Source organism: Prinia subflava, chromosome 13 (genome assembly GCF_021018805.1).
Source record: "Prinia subflava isolate CZ2003 ecotype Zambia chromosome 13, Cam_Psub_1.2, whole genome shotgun sequence".
NCBI lineage: Eukaryota > Metazoa > Chordata > Aves > Passeriformes > Cisticolidae > Prinia > Prinia subflava.
Genome location: NC_086259.1, coordinates 17,590,533 through 17,604,934, shown reverse-complemented (window position 1 = coordinate 17,604,934; position 14,402 = coordinate 17,590,533). Strand labels below are relative to the sequence as shown.

General features: G+C 41.1%; 1 protein-coding gene across 3 annotated transcripts in view; it reads right to left on the bottom strand.

Annotated features, from left to right (window-relative positions):
• CDH13 (cadherin 13) overlaps nucleotides 1-14,402 on the bottom strand; it is a 440,900-nt gene that overhangs the window by 121,183 nt on the left and 305,315 nt on the right. For all 3 annotated transcript variants that reach the window (XM_063410982.1, XM_063410981.1, XM_063410983.1), the window contains one exon: nucleotides 10,790-10,968. In XM_063410982.1, the coding sequence (XP_063267052.1) occupies nucleotides 10,790-10,968 (179 nt within the window). The remainder of the gene's footprint in view (nucleotides 1-10,789; nucleotides 10,969-14,402) is intronic.

Genomic DNA, 14,402 nt, shown 5'->3' with positions numbered 1-14,402 from the left:
TGCTTGCCAAAGAGGAAAAGTCACTCATAAATACTGCTCCCTGTAGCATCAGCCCACGAGGGAGGATTCATATTTCAGTATTTGACATGCAGGTATCTATTTGGGGATGGTGGGATAATATGGCACAAACTTAAAGTGTTTACAAATTACTTTTCGGAGTGAGCAATATCTTCCCTTAAAAGTGATTTATCCCTGGTCTCCGAGGAGTCAGCTCAGACTTGTTCTGCAGGGAGAATGATGCTTTATGGATTTCCTCTCAAGGAAATAAAGTTTGCTTTGGGAAAAAAAAAAAAGAAAAAAAGAAGAAGAAGAAAAAAGAAAATAAAAGCCATAGCACGAGACAGATCAAGTTAAAGATGTCACAAGCAAACTGTAAAAAGTAATCAGGAAAAGGGAGTTGGGGCACAAAGAGCAGCCCTGTGATCCCAGCCAGGGGAAATCCACGCCCCGGGAGCTCTGAGCTGCACCAGACAGGAACAGAAGGGACAGAAGGAGCCAGGCAGGGCCCTGTGCTAAGGGAACTTTGCACTAACCCACCACAGAACTGGATATCTTCATTTATGCCTTAGATCTGGAGCTTCTGAAGGGTTTAGATGTGCATAATGTGGGTGTAATGAACATTTACAAGTGAAAACAGACTCAGAGGCAGCCACTGGCTCGCTAGGATGCTCCTGCTGTATTGTAATTAAAACTTCGATTTTTGAGAGTTGTTCAACATACAAAACTTAAAAACAATCAGGCAAAAGGTTCTGTGAATGTTTTACGAGGGCAACACCAGCGGATCCCCCAGTCCAGAATTTGATTAACATGACTCATATTTATTCACATTCTGCTTTCTCAAATTACCTTTTAATTGATGCACTGCATACAGAAACAGAAAATTAAAAATTAATGTTATCCATGTGGACTAAGAATCTTTGTTTTAACCTTGAATGGAGTTTTGTAAAACTCTACAATGCAGAGTGAAAACTAAAAGTTGAACACACATTTAATTAATGTTATTGTAATTAGATACTCCAGCACAAAAGAGAGTTAAATTTGGGTAGAATTTAGAGAGAAAGAAATTTCCCAATTGATGGCATTAAGATACAATCTCCTGCAAACCAGCATATTTTAAATGATTTTTGCTACATGAACTCTAAAAATAGAAAGTCATAAGAAAACAGGAAAGATAAAAGAAAGTGAAAATAAAATGTAAAAGATGTGTCTGTTGTCTGATGACATTTGGGGGATCAAAAATAAAATCCCATTGGTGGTAGAGGAATTATCCCAAAATAACACGCTGGGAAATTGGAATCATCCTAGCAGAACTAAAAAAACCCCACCAACATATTTAAAAATACCCTTTTCATGTTAAAAAAAAAGTTAAAAATCAGATGTAGCACCTCTGGGGTAACTCTTGTTGAGTCCCAAGTACTTCAAGCTGCAACTCCTCCAAACTAAGCAATTATTCCTATCGTGACTTTGAAGTAATTCCATTTATTTTCAGTGCTAACTCTCCTTGATTCGTGCTGGTTGTAAACTGACCACTTCCAGACGTTTCCTTCCTGCTCTCTTCAGCACTGAGCATTCTGAAAATATTGATAATTGTGTCAGAAAGTCAGACTTTGGGGATAAAATATCCAAAAGTTTTCTTTCCAAGCGTTAGCTGTGCTACCTCCACACTACTTCTATAGCAGGAAGTTCATCTTGTCCAGCCAGTAAAAACTGTTTGGAAATGGGAAACTTTCAAGAAAAATTTGGATTAATCAATAGTGACACATTTCTATATTTCAGAGTCATATTCCTTGGCCCCAAGCAAGGGCTGGAAAACATTGCCTGTGAGAATCTTTCACATTTTTCTCACTTTTGGCACCTCAGTCTATATGGATAACATCAATTTTTAGCTTTCTGTTAATGCACTCCCCCACCTCTCTTCCTGAACTGAAACCCCTGCCCCAAACATCTACAAACGCATGGTGTGTCCCAAATCTGGAATTTCTAAGTTTTACCATTTTCAGTCCTGGATGACCTTTGAAGATCATCGTGCTCATAGTTCTAGCAGAATATGTGCCACCATTTAGCAATTAACTATTTAGAAATTAATCATTTAGAAACTAACCAGCTCCTCTGCAAAATCTACAACTAGAGGCTTTTTTTAATTCTAACTCCATCACTTCTTTTCCCCTCTTAGACATTTGTCACAGTTACATTTTCACATCTCAACATCCATAAAGCTAATATTCCTCTCTTTCTTTTTTTAAATAAAGAGAGTCTCACCAAAAAAAGACATTTCCATTATCAGCCTCTATTCAAAATATGTGGGCAGCCGATATCATGTTTTGTGTCACTCTTCGTGAGTGCCTTGAAAATGATATTTTATAAAATCTCTCTGCAATACATCAGTGTCAGAGAAACTCATCCAAATATCCTGAGTGACATTTCTAGAGGATCAGAAACTATCTGCCACAGGAGGTACTGATACCCAAACTCCTAACCCAAAACAGAGGGAGAATATAAATATTTCTTAGTGCAGCTACAGAGAGCTGCAGGTTTGAAAAATCATATTCACATCATCTTGTGGGAAGTGTGGAGATTTTCCAGGAAGAAAACTCTGAGAGTTAAAATGATGGTTGGAGCCATCAACAGCTCAGAATCACCTGAGTGCAGCTGGGGACTGGAGAGCCCACCTAAGAAATAAATAAGAAATAAATCCAAGACCCTAATGAGGAATCAGGAATGCTCCTTCTTCCCTCCTTGTCAGAGGGGAAACACGGACAAAACAAGAAAAAGATTCCTTTGTGAGGCATCTTGGGATTCCTTGGGGAGGAAGGAAACATCCTCGCAGCTCTGTCTTTAAGGGGTGATTTATCCCATCTGCAAGCTCCAGGTTGAAAAGTGCAGCAAGGACACCCAGCAGTTATCCCAGATTGTATGGAATGAAACTGCTGGAACCCTGGAAGCTGAGAATTCCAGGTTTTCTGTGCTGGCAGGCACTGACCCTCAGGAAAACACTGCATTTGACCTGAGTCCAAATTTGATGACAGCACTGGGACTGTGGGTGTGGAGCTGGAACAGGAGAAACCCCCATGACACCATAAAGGAGCAGCCTCAGGTGATGGTGGCCAGCAGAGCTGCAGGAGGATGCCCTGGGGCTGTGAGGACCAGAGGATTCCACCTGCAAAGCTTTTTCAGCCAACAAGAGTTCAGGGCTGCAGCAGGCACAGAGGGGCCGAGGTTTGAGGGCATCTCCCGAGGGTTTGCTCTGGGTTTGTTCCAGTGGGAAAAGGCAAATCAAAACACAGAGTTCATCCAGAGACAGCAAACGTGTGTGCTCGTCCAAGGGCTGCTGCTTTCCAGAGCTGGGATTCCCACACGTTGTGTTGGGAAGAAAAACCACCCAGTGATTTGTCTGCCCTGGGTGTGGGCATTGCCTTCCCTGCCCAGGGGGAGACAGGAACTCAGGCTGGGGTGGCTCCCTGTGAGCTCCTGCTGTGATACCTTCACCCCTCATGGATTTTTTTACAGAAAAGAATCTCTGGTCCTATTACCGTCAGATAATTTTCTTCCCTCCTTTTTTTTTTTTTTTTTTTTTTTTTTTTTTTTTTTTTTTTTTTTAATCAAACCATCAAACTATGCATTGAGTTAAATGAAAGTAGAATTTATCAAATTATCTAACAACGTCATGAAATATTTGTAGGAATTCTGCCACTACAGCTTCAAACAGATGAGTTTTCGGGGTTTTTTTTAATGAACATATTCTGTCATATTCTCTCAATAGGAGTTTTTCCTGTCTGTAACCTGGATCATACTACTCGTATTTTGACATATAATTTTTACTTTTATTTCTCCTTTGCACAGCTTCTTTCAAGATTCAAGAACAGGTTAATGAGCTTTCTCATCAAAAACATAATAGGAATCAGCCTAGGAATTACTGGTAAACTAAGAGTTTTTTCCTCACTGCAGGCATTTAAGCACGCAATACTGAAAAAATCATCATAAAATTAACATTAGATGTGATTTTACATCTCACTAAGAAGCACTTTCAATCTCTCTGTCCATTTTTCTATAAGTAACATTATAATTGGAAGATTTTTTCTCCCCATTTCTAATATTTCAGATATAAAGGGCTATGGAGTATTCTCTGAAAAGAGACCAAAGTGCCTTGAGTTTTCCTCTGACTCAGGACCCTATGCTGTTTATGTTTACAGGCATCAGAAATCAGAATGTAAGAAATGCATTAACCAAGGGGAAGTGGTGAATACCTTGTTTATCCTGTATTTTAAGCAGAAAGAAATATGAGATATTGCTATATCTGCAACTAAAACCCCTTAAACCATAGAAACTGAGGTTCAGCTCTGGAATTTACCATACTGCAAAACAAGTTAAAGGTGTGCAAGTGGGAATTCTGTCAGGGAAGACAAGACAAAATGATACAATTATTCCAACTCAGAGCTGATATGCTCCAAGGTATATGTTTTCCCACAATTGCTGTAAATATGAATATTTTAGAGGTTAATACGAAGATCAAATGTGGAATGCATTTGCTGAAAAGATTAATATCTTTTCATTAAAAATGAGAGTGCACTGTTGGTTCAGCATTTGCATTTAGATCGAGTAGGTAATAAGTATATTGACTGCTTAAGACACCTATCTCCAAAATGGAAAATATGAATAAAAAGGGCGGTGTCCACACGCAGAAGTGGACGAGATTTTCCTATTTCCCACCTCTACCCCATTGAGAGAAGTGAAGCCCTTTGAACCCGAGTGCTGTGATTTATTCACGCCAGCAGAGCTGGTTCATGCTGTAAAGAACATTTCTGTCCCTGCTCCACGCCGGCTGCTGAATATGGATCAGGGGGCTGCTGCTGGCTTGAGAAATTGCCACCCACTGCAGAGCCATGCATCACTCACAGCCACAGAGGCACTGGCTGCCTGTTATATTCTGCTTTTTGCTCCAGTTGTGCTTTAACTCCTTTGGCTAAGAGGGTTCAGCCAGAGTGGTAAAATGGGGTTGGGACCTCTGGATGTGCTCCAGCCCAAGCCCCTGCCAAGGCAGGAATGTTGTTCCACTCAACAGGAAAATGTCCAGGTGGGGTTGGGATGTCTCCACACCCTCCCTGGGCAGCTGTTCCAGTGCTCTGCTCCCTCCAGGGAAAGATCTTCCTCATGTGGAGGTGGAACTCGTTGTGGTTTAGTTTTGGCCATTTCTTCCTCATGTGGAGGTGGAACTCGTTGTGGTTTAGTTTTGGCCATTTCTTCCTCATGTGGAGGTGGAACTCGTTGTGGTTTAGTTTTGGCCATTTCTTCCTCATGTGGAGGTGGAACTCGTTGTGGTTTAGTTTTGGCCATTTCTTCCTCATGTGGAGGTGGAACTCGTTGTGGTTTCGTTTTGGCCATTGCTCCTTGTCCTGCAGCTGCACCAAAAGGAGTTTGGGACCATTCTCTTGGCACACACCTTGGAAATATTTGTAAGGATTGATGGGATTCCTTTCTCCAGAGTAACCAGGCCCAGTTCCCGCAGCCTCCCCTCCTCAGGGAGACACTCCAGACCCCAAACCATCCCTGGTGTTGTCAGCAGCTCACACCAACACGACCACCGTGGGCTGGTGGAACTCCAGGTTCCCCACAGCTTGTGGCAAAAGGCTTTCAGCTCCGTTTTTCCAAGTCATAAAAAGAGGAAAAAGTGTTTGTGATTCCAACCACGGCAGATTGATGCACCAAGATTGGTTCAGACGGTCACAGAACACAGCAGCTGCTCCCTGAGCTCGTGGAACCCAAACCAGCAGGACACACTTTCCACTCACCCCAGTCTAGCCCAGGGTCTCTCCCAGGCACAGAACACCTGCACTGCTTTCCTTGAGGTGTTTAAAATCACACAGATCAGTGTGCAGCAGACAGCTCAAACCGTTTGTTAACTACAACTCCAATTAAGCACAGCAGTTCCTATCAGAAGCAGGTTACTTCTCAGACTGTGAGAAGTAAATATTTCACTTAAGCAACTGTGCTGACAGCTTTCTTTTAGTGCTTTAGTCGTGAGGTTTATCCAAATCACAGTTACTTTCCCAGAGAGCAGCAGGGTCTGTAACTCTGGCAGAGCAACAGTGTGGGCAAGCAGAACACCCAGTTCCTGAGCCACAAAGGAAATTTCAGAGTCGATTCTACAAGACCACAAGGGTTTTCTTCACTTATGCACATGAGGAACATTAGTTTTCCTCTCACCGCAGGGAAGTGTCACTTTCAACTGGAGTCTCCATCCCTGAAATTCAGGACATTTCCTCAAGGTTTCCTTACAGCTGCTTCCCCTCCCCCTGTTTTTCTCGCTTTTTTACTCTCTTTCCCTGTTGTGCTCTATTTTGTGTCATTTAGACCATATACTTTGATGGAGGGCATCCTTCTCCTCTGAATTTATGAATCAAAATGTGTTCTCCAACGGATACCTGGAGGTATAATTTGCCCCCTAACACTCTTCAATCTTTATTACTGACACATTCAAGGATGCCTAACTCCCACAAGAAAAAAAACCACCACAAAAAAACCCCACATTAATCTTCAAAAAAGTGTCCTTACCTGCCTTCTGAAAATGAAAATGGATGTTCTCTGAGAAATTACCTGAGTTTTGCTTTAAACCCCCAGGATCATGCACTTTTGGAAACAGTTTTGAATCTAAAATATTTATAAATAAAACCCTGCTGGTGTGTAAATACAAACCCTGCTCTGTGCTGTTTCCTTTTCCATCCTCCAGTATGGAAACAGCTCCAAAGCAACCCCATCACCCATCCCTGCCCCACCAAAAACCCAGGAGTTCCTAGCAGGGAGCATCTCCATCTCCAGACCCCCATTTAGCAACAGGATTGAGAAATGAGAGCCGCAGAAAAAGAAATTTTGAAGACTTGTAGGAATTAAAAAGAAATTTCCTTCACTTTGAGTTGATCCTCAAGAGCAAAGATACACAGATGAAGTTGACCAGAAAGAAGTTCATTCTTTCCTTTCTTCTCTTAAATTTTGTTTTAAAAGTGTCTACTTAGAAATACCAGTTTGTTTCCTGATAATACTTTAGAAATAAAGGTATGTTTTCATTTTCATCTCTTAGTATTATTAGCACAGGTGTTTACAAAAGCATACTAAGATTCTCCTATATATAACATTGGATTTAAATACTGAGCTCTCCAGATGCCCAAACTTTATTTAATTTTAATGTAAATACCTGTCTTTTGGTATTTTTTGCTCTGGAATAAGAATTTCTAGGCTATGTCATAAGTCCTTTTCTGGAGCTTGGAGAGACAATATGGACAATCCAGTGTGGATAAAACCTGCCTGAGGTTTTTTGTGTTCACATCTCAGTCTCTCCCACTGGGCAAAACCTCCAGTCTCCTGTTCCCTCTGCTGCACAATCATGAAAAAAATCACACTAAAAAAAACCCCAAAAACCAAAACCACCCCTCAAACAATTTATATTCAGCTAATTTGTCTTAAATGCAGCGGAGAGTTTCTCAAAAGCATCAAGGACCAAGCAGTGACAAATCTCACAGAGAGATGGAAAATAGGAGTAATTTTAGTGAGTATTTTAACACACTTTGAAAGAGTTCATAGAAACCTCTGGTGCATATACACATTAACAATGAAAAATAATTCTCTCCATGTCCATCCTAGGGAGTTTTCTACTTTAATTCCGCTTCTTAATTGGTGTCTAGGGCTGCTACACTTTTAGAGAGCACACCTACAACCACAGGCAGTTGTTGACCCAGTGAAAGGTTTAAGTAAAACCTAGAGAAGCTGCGGGTTTGAACTGGAAATTGTGAAAAATCAGATTAACCAGGACCAGCGTTTGCAGTGTCTGGAGTGTGGAATTCCCCAGCCCAAACTTTCCTCACTTTCCCCCTCATGCAAGGGCTGTGTGTGTCTTGGTGAGCTACACCTGCAAATTCCAGACACCGAACAGGAGCAGCTGGGCTGCTCCCACATCCATCCTCTGCTCCAGGCACTGGGAGGGTTTGCTGCTTCCTCTGCGTGTCTGCTGTGGCACACTGTCCTCTGAGATGCCCAGAAAAGCAAGACAAGAATGCTGAGATAAAACCAGTCCTGTCTCACGAACTCTCCTTCGTGAGGATTTTGTCCTCAGTCTCCAGTTTGTGTCCTCTGGCGTTCAGGGGAAAGAACACCTCTTCCTCCCGTGTTTCTACCACACATTTCATTGGTTATTGTGACAAGGAGCCAAAACATTTCAGGTTTACACAGACTCCCAACAATCAGGCATTAATACCTGCAGAGGAATGGCACGTGGTTTCCCCCCAGCACCTTTCCAGAAATCCATTTATTCAAGCCTGGTGATGTGTGGACACCTCATTCCCCAAGCAGGAATCCAGTCAGACATTCCTTCCTCCTAAACTACTCAGATATTTCCTCCTCCAGTTTTACTCCCCTCTGTCCCCACCTCACACAGACAACTTTTTATAATAATTCAATTTCATGAGCCACACAGAAGTACATAAGAGTTATTTATATAACATCAATATTAAACTGGGACTTGGATTTTTTTTTTTTTTTCAGAAGAAAATCATTAGGCGGCCTGTCTCTAAAAGCTGCAATTATGGTTAAAAATAGAAGTTAGACATCTTTAGCCATGAATGGCAGCTCCACGGATCTGAAAAAGGAGGCCTGACCACCAGTTTCTACTCCAGACATATGGGCAGGAAGGGGAAGAGGCTGAACCCACAAAGATGACAGCCAGCACAGAGCATCTCATGAAAAAACAGAAAATATCCTTTTCCCAAGCCTTTCCTCTGACAGAACAATGTGAGAGTGGATTTCAGCTGCAGATAATCCTTAATTTTAGTGTTAAAATTGTACACAGCCCTACGTTTGGCTTCTAAACCGCTCAGATACAGAAATTACTCAGGACTTTCAACAGATTGCAGCTCATCATGTCACCTTCAAAGTAAAGGTATGGAACTGATTTTTGTTAAAAACGATGAGGAATTCTGGTCTCAGGATACACCACCCAGCCATAACAGCCATTCAGCTGAGGCCAGGGTTCTTGTGGGGAGACAGATCATTATTTCATGAATCACCAGTGACCTGAGGAAGGCACTGAGAAAAGCAGCCATGTTCATTCCCGGCCATTGATTTTCTAATTTTGAGTAAATTGGTTTAATCTGGGGAATGGTTATCTACAAGGAATAAAAATACCTAAAACTGTCTTTAGAAAACTGTGAAAAGCTTTTGAAGTGAAACAATGAATTTGGAAGGGAAACTTGAGGGGAGGAAAGGTAATGAAAGGTAAAGTTTTATAAACTTTTAACTTGGGCAACGTTCTGTGGCCAGCCACCCAAACAGGAATAAAATCAGAATCTCTTTAAACTTAAAAACACAGACCTACAGGCCCAGACCTTAGCTTCACCCTTAGTTTTATTGCACCGTAGGCCTGGTGTCTGTTTGATTTACCCATGAAATGCTTGATATTGGAAAAACCTATAAAAAAAATCCACCCACCTAGAAAGGAAAGTGTATTTTCACCTGGTAAAATGAAAAATAATGTGCTGAATATTGAGAATGTTGGATAAGCCCCATCTAATCAACTTAGAAGACAAGCTCAGTGACTCAGAACACACCTAAAACATCCTGCAAGAGCAGAATTTGGATGTCTCCAGGAATCTAAGAGCACTCAGGACTATTTCATCAAAGGAATTGTGATTTATAGTAACTCCTTTTGGTGCCAAGATTTTATATATTGTTGTATCCAAACCTTTGGATTAACAGATTGCCTCCACTTCATTATCTGCTGAACATTAAATGATCATACCCAAGCTTTCTTTGCCATCAATTTATGCTCTCATAATGTTAATGATCTGTTATAAGCAGAGATTTTGGCACCATGGCAATTCACCTTAAAGCACCTGAGGGATTACCTGTTCCTTTCATACCCCTTTTTGTATTTTCTTTTTTTTTGGCTATGGGGTACCAAGTTAATTAGTTCATTAAGTCCACTCATAAAAGTACTCTAGGAAAGATATGGAGCACTAAACTAATAATCTCAGAGTGAGCTGTATGCACAATTAGCTCTGGGTGTCAATTATTAACTCTAAGTTGAATTCCACCTAATCCTGAGATCTCTCTCATCACACAACACTAAATGTTTTGTGCTGGATAAACTCTTTTTCTGACCCAGAGATGGGCAACTGAGAGGAGTTTTAAAGGCTTTCATTCCATTTTCAGTCTTATGAGAAGATAGAGATGGTTCAGATGCTACAATTCACACCATCACAATCAGAAGCCAAACTACTTCCTAATTACAGTACATTATAAGCATTTCTTGGCCTATCAGCTTTTGCCACACAGTGCTGTTGATGCCTTTAAGCCAAACATCTAAAATTACCCCTCATGTGCCCTACTACAACACACCTTTCACAGTTCTATTTCTCCAGAGTATCTGGTCTATTTGCAAGGCCATCATCTGAAACTTGTTTCCAGTTCCATTTCTCTCAGCAATGTCTGTCCCATCCCAGGGCCTTTCTAAGCCAGCACACTTTATCTCAGAGTTTGCACACAGACTGTCAGGCTTTGAGACTCCTCCACAAATCCATTTCGCATCATCTTGCACAGAAATTAGGAACTACTAGATTTATAAACACCGATCAGAGCTTAAAACTTCTCAAATCCAAGCAAGAAATAAGCAAAATTCTTAAAAGACTCCCAAAATGAGCATCTGAATCCCCACACAGCAACACTCAGAACCTCTTCTCACACCCCAGAAGAGGATTGGAGGCACAGCAGCTAAAACATGAGACTGGAGACAGCAAAGTGCTCTTACCTCCCTGTCCAGCAGCGCCGGGGACACCACGGTGACGATGTCCCCCTTCTCGGGGTCGATGTAGAACATGTTTGGGGAGGGTTTGGTGGGGGTCTGCCGGAGGATGTTGTAGCGCAGCAGGGCGTTGTCGGTGCCCGCGTCGTCGGCGTCGAAGGCGGCCATGCGCATCACGGTGGTTCCTGGGGAGAGGGGCACACACAGGCACTGAGCAAAACCCTCTCAGCCAGGGGGTTAATCTGGAAATACCTCATCAACACCACCGAGGAGCTCCACCTGATTTAGGCTGTGCTTATGTTGTTGTCTTTACTCCTTACTCAGCCAACAGAAGGCTCCTGTGCCCTAACACAAATCCCCTGTCTGTGCTTTGAAGCCATCCACAGGAATTGCATTTCACTACATCGGCTATAGGTGTATCTGTTCCACTTTAAATTCTGCAGGCAGAATGTCCACAGATGGCTACAGTGAAAACAGCGGCACTGAAATAACAGGAAGGTCTCTATTTGCATGGTAAAGTGCTGCAGTTCAAAATGTACTAGATTTCATCTCTGTCAATAAGAAATGTTGTAATTATTAAAGCCTACATTGTTCTAATTTCAATTTGTACAGTTTATGAGCTCATTTGGTGAACATCAATAAGCCCCCCATCTACTGCCCCACTGTCCTTCCAGAGCTGGAGGTTTCTCTGGCAGGAAATTCCCTGAGCTCACAGTTCTGCTGCCAAGTGCAATGAGGGAAATGCAGTTCCTTGTACAGATTCCTAAATGCTGTGCAGAGGAAAATCCTCCCTCTGCTCCTTCATCGCAGTTAATAGAGAGAGGAGTGAGCTGCTGCCAGCCCCGTGCTTAGGAGGGGAGCACACCCTGCATCCCTGACTCAAGGATTTTCCTTTTCCCAAGACAGGCAGCCCAGAGGCTGGCACAGCCTGCAAAACTCTGCCAGGATTTTATCAGTTTTTACAGAACACTGAGAAACAAAGAAAGGGTATAATGAGACACCTGTGCTGAACTGTGACATCCTCACCCCTAGACCTGATGAATTCTTCATCAGCTCATCTACAATTGTAAAAGTAAGTGTTGGTTTGAAAAGCAATCTAACTAAATAATACATGGTCACAGCAGGATTGAATGTTTCTGGCAGTACTGAGCTGAAGACAGAATGAGATTCTACCAAATAACAAGAAAGCCACGATCAAATCCAGAAATTCATTTCAATAGTGAATCAATGTTAAGTAACAGATCAGTGTGAGATATTAGCAAACTCTAAAGTGGGGATTCTAGGAAGGGATCCAGTCTTTGGCCTAAAAATCCCTCCTGAAGCAGTTTATCAGATCCCATGATCTACACCATTTCCGCTGAAGTAACTTTGCACTGACACCATTATCTCGTGTGTGAGTGTCAGAGTGAGCCATGATTCTTTATTACAGATTAATTCCTCTGTGGGAACTCATCTTTTCTTTCCCCCACAGACTGGGCATGTAGTATTTTAAACTATCATCATCAACATATTTTAAAGACAGCATTTTCATTTCTTCATAGATCTGTAAGACCTCAGGATTTGTTTTCAGTTCTCACAGAGACTTCTGTGGCAAAATGAATACAAGAGGTTAAAACCTGATACAGACAAGGCCCAAGACATTAGATTGCAAGTGGTTCAGTAACAGAAATATGTATCATTCATGTACAGTGAGTTTGTTTTCTTTCTGAAGGTCTTGGATTTAAAAAATCAAATAAAAATGAAATATTGTGGTGAAAATAAAAACAAACCCTGTCTCACGTACAGACTGACACAACAACTGCCTGTTCACTGTTAAACAAACTCAACCGGCGTGTTTAGATACGTGTCTTCTTTTTTTATTCCCCTTTTTGTTGTAGCTCCCAGAGTACAAAGTGTTGCCTCTTCTTGTACTGACCTTGAATATAAGCTCTCAAAGGTTTTATTTCACTGCTACTTTGGGCAGAGTTACCCCCTTGAGAAAAATAACAGAGACCTGACAGCGTGTCGGTTTTATTCAACAGTGATTAAAGGTCAGACAGCTCAAAAAGAAGATTACCATTGGATACCATGCCATGTTCTCCAGTGCTACAAGATGATCCCAGCCCTGATATTTTCACCTACTTTGTGTGAGACTGATTCAGAAGAAAAGGGAGAAAAGAACTGCTCTCTTTTTTTAGGAATTAAGATTCATCCTCTTTTCACAAGCACAGCACAATGGGTTTAGAAATTTATCACATTTTTGAGAGTTTTTTAATATCAGTGTTGGATAACATGTTTCAAAAGGGCCTCCCAATCACAAGGTTTTAGTGAAATAAATAAGCACTAAGGGAAATCTTCAAGGGATCTTAAAGAGTGCCCAAGTTCATGTGAAATGAAATAGTTTCCAGTACACAATGGTTTCCTGAAGAAGGCACTTTAGTGAGATGCCATACTCAAGTACAGTAGACAACATTTTGAAGGAATGCACAGCTGCTATTATTATTAATCTATTGGATGAGTTGATGCTCAGCAGAGATTTAGAAACTTATTACAATGTATATTAAAGTAGAAATCCTATTTATACAGTTGTCCTACTGAAATATTTCTGATGATAAAACAGTGAAAGGCACATGTAAATTTTAAGATCTGATGTAAATCCCCTAATCTTTCGTTACTCTGGCATAGAACTGGCTTAACACAATGGCTGAATCTGATTCTGATTTGCCAGCTGCAGTTCTTTAACCTTTCAACTCACTAGACATTATCTTGTTCCCTGCAATCATTCCTTTGGTGCATACAGATAAGAATTCCAGCTACTCAGATGAGCAGAATTTTACATTCATTTTGCATAGAGATGCCAACTCCAGGAGTAAAGCTGGAGAGAATTTGATACTTTTTTTTTTAATGCTTTTTCTCTCAAAAGTTCTGTGGTATTGTTTTCTGGCTACCATCAAAGTGGCATTTAAATCTAATTTTAAAGTTATTCTATTCTCACAAGTTCTCATTATGTGTAAAAATGTATACAAAATGTGGGGTTGTCCTTAGATGTTTTTATGTATTAGTAAAGGTTGTGTCTGGTTTGTGTTTGGGAACCAATACAGAAAACTGCACCCCTACGTGCTTCATATTTGTGGCTGATGCCTCAAAAATCACAAGAGCTTTAACCCAGCAGTTAAAACACACCTGGAACCCTTTGGAGAAGTCTAATAGCTGCATTTCCAGGGAAGAAATTCCCTATCCTAACTGATGGATCCACAGAGAGAACACAAATGACAAATTGGGATTGGGCCACCTCAAAGGATAATGTTTATATAGATATTTCCTTCTTGAAAGTATAATGACCCAAATGTTTTGAAAGGCTCTGCAAGAGGCATCCAGTCCAAAAGAGCTTAATTCAAGATGTGCACTTCTTCAGCATTTCTCCTTCATCACAAACTTTTATTCTTCATAAAAGATTCGTTTCCCCAGGCCCGTAAACTGACTACATCTAATTCAGTGTCATGTTACAAATACTTCCATTCCTGGCATCAATCAAATGCAGCTGGCTTTCAAACCACAAAACAACAGCTTGCTGCATTATCATGTTAAACAATATATATAAACTTATCAGGCTGGGGAAGGGATGTCTGCAAAATCAGCA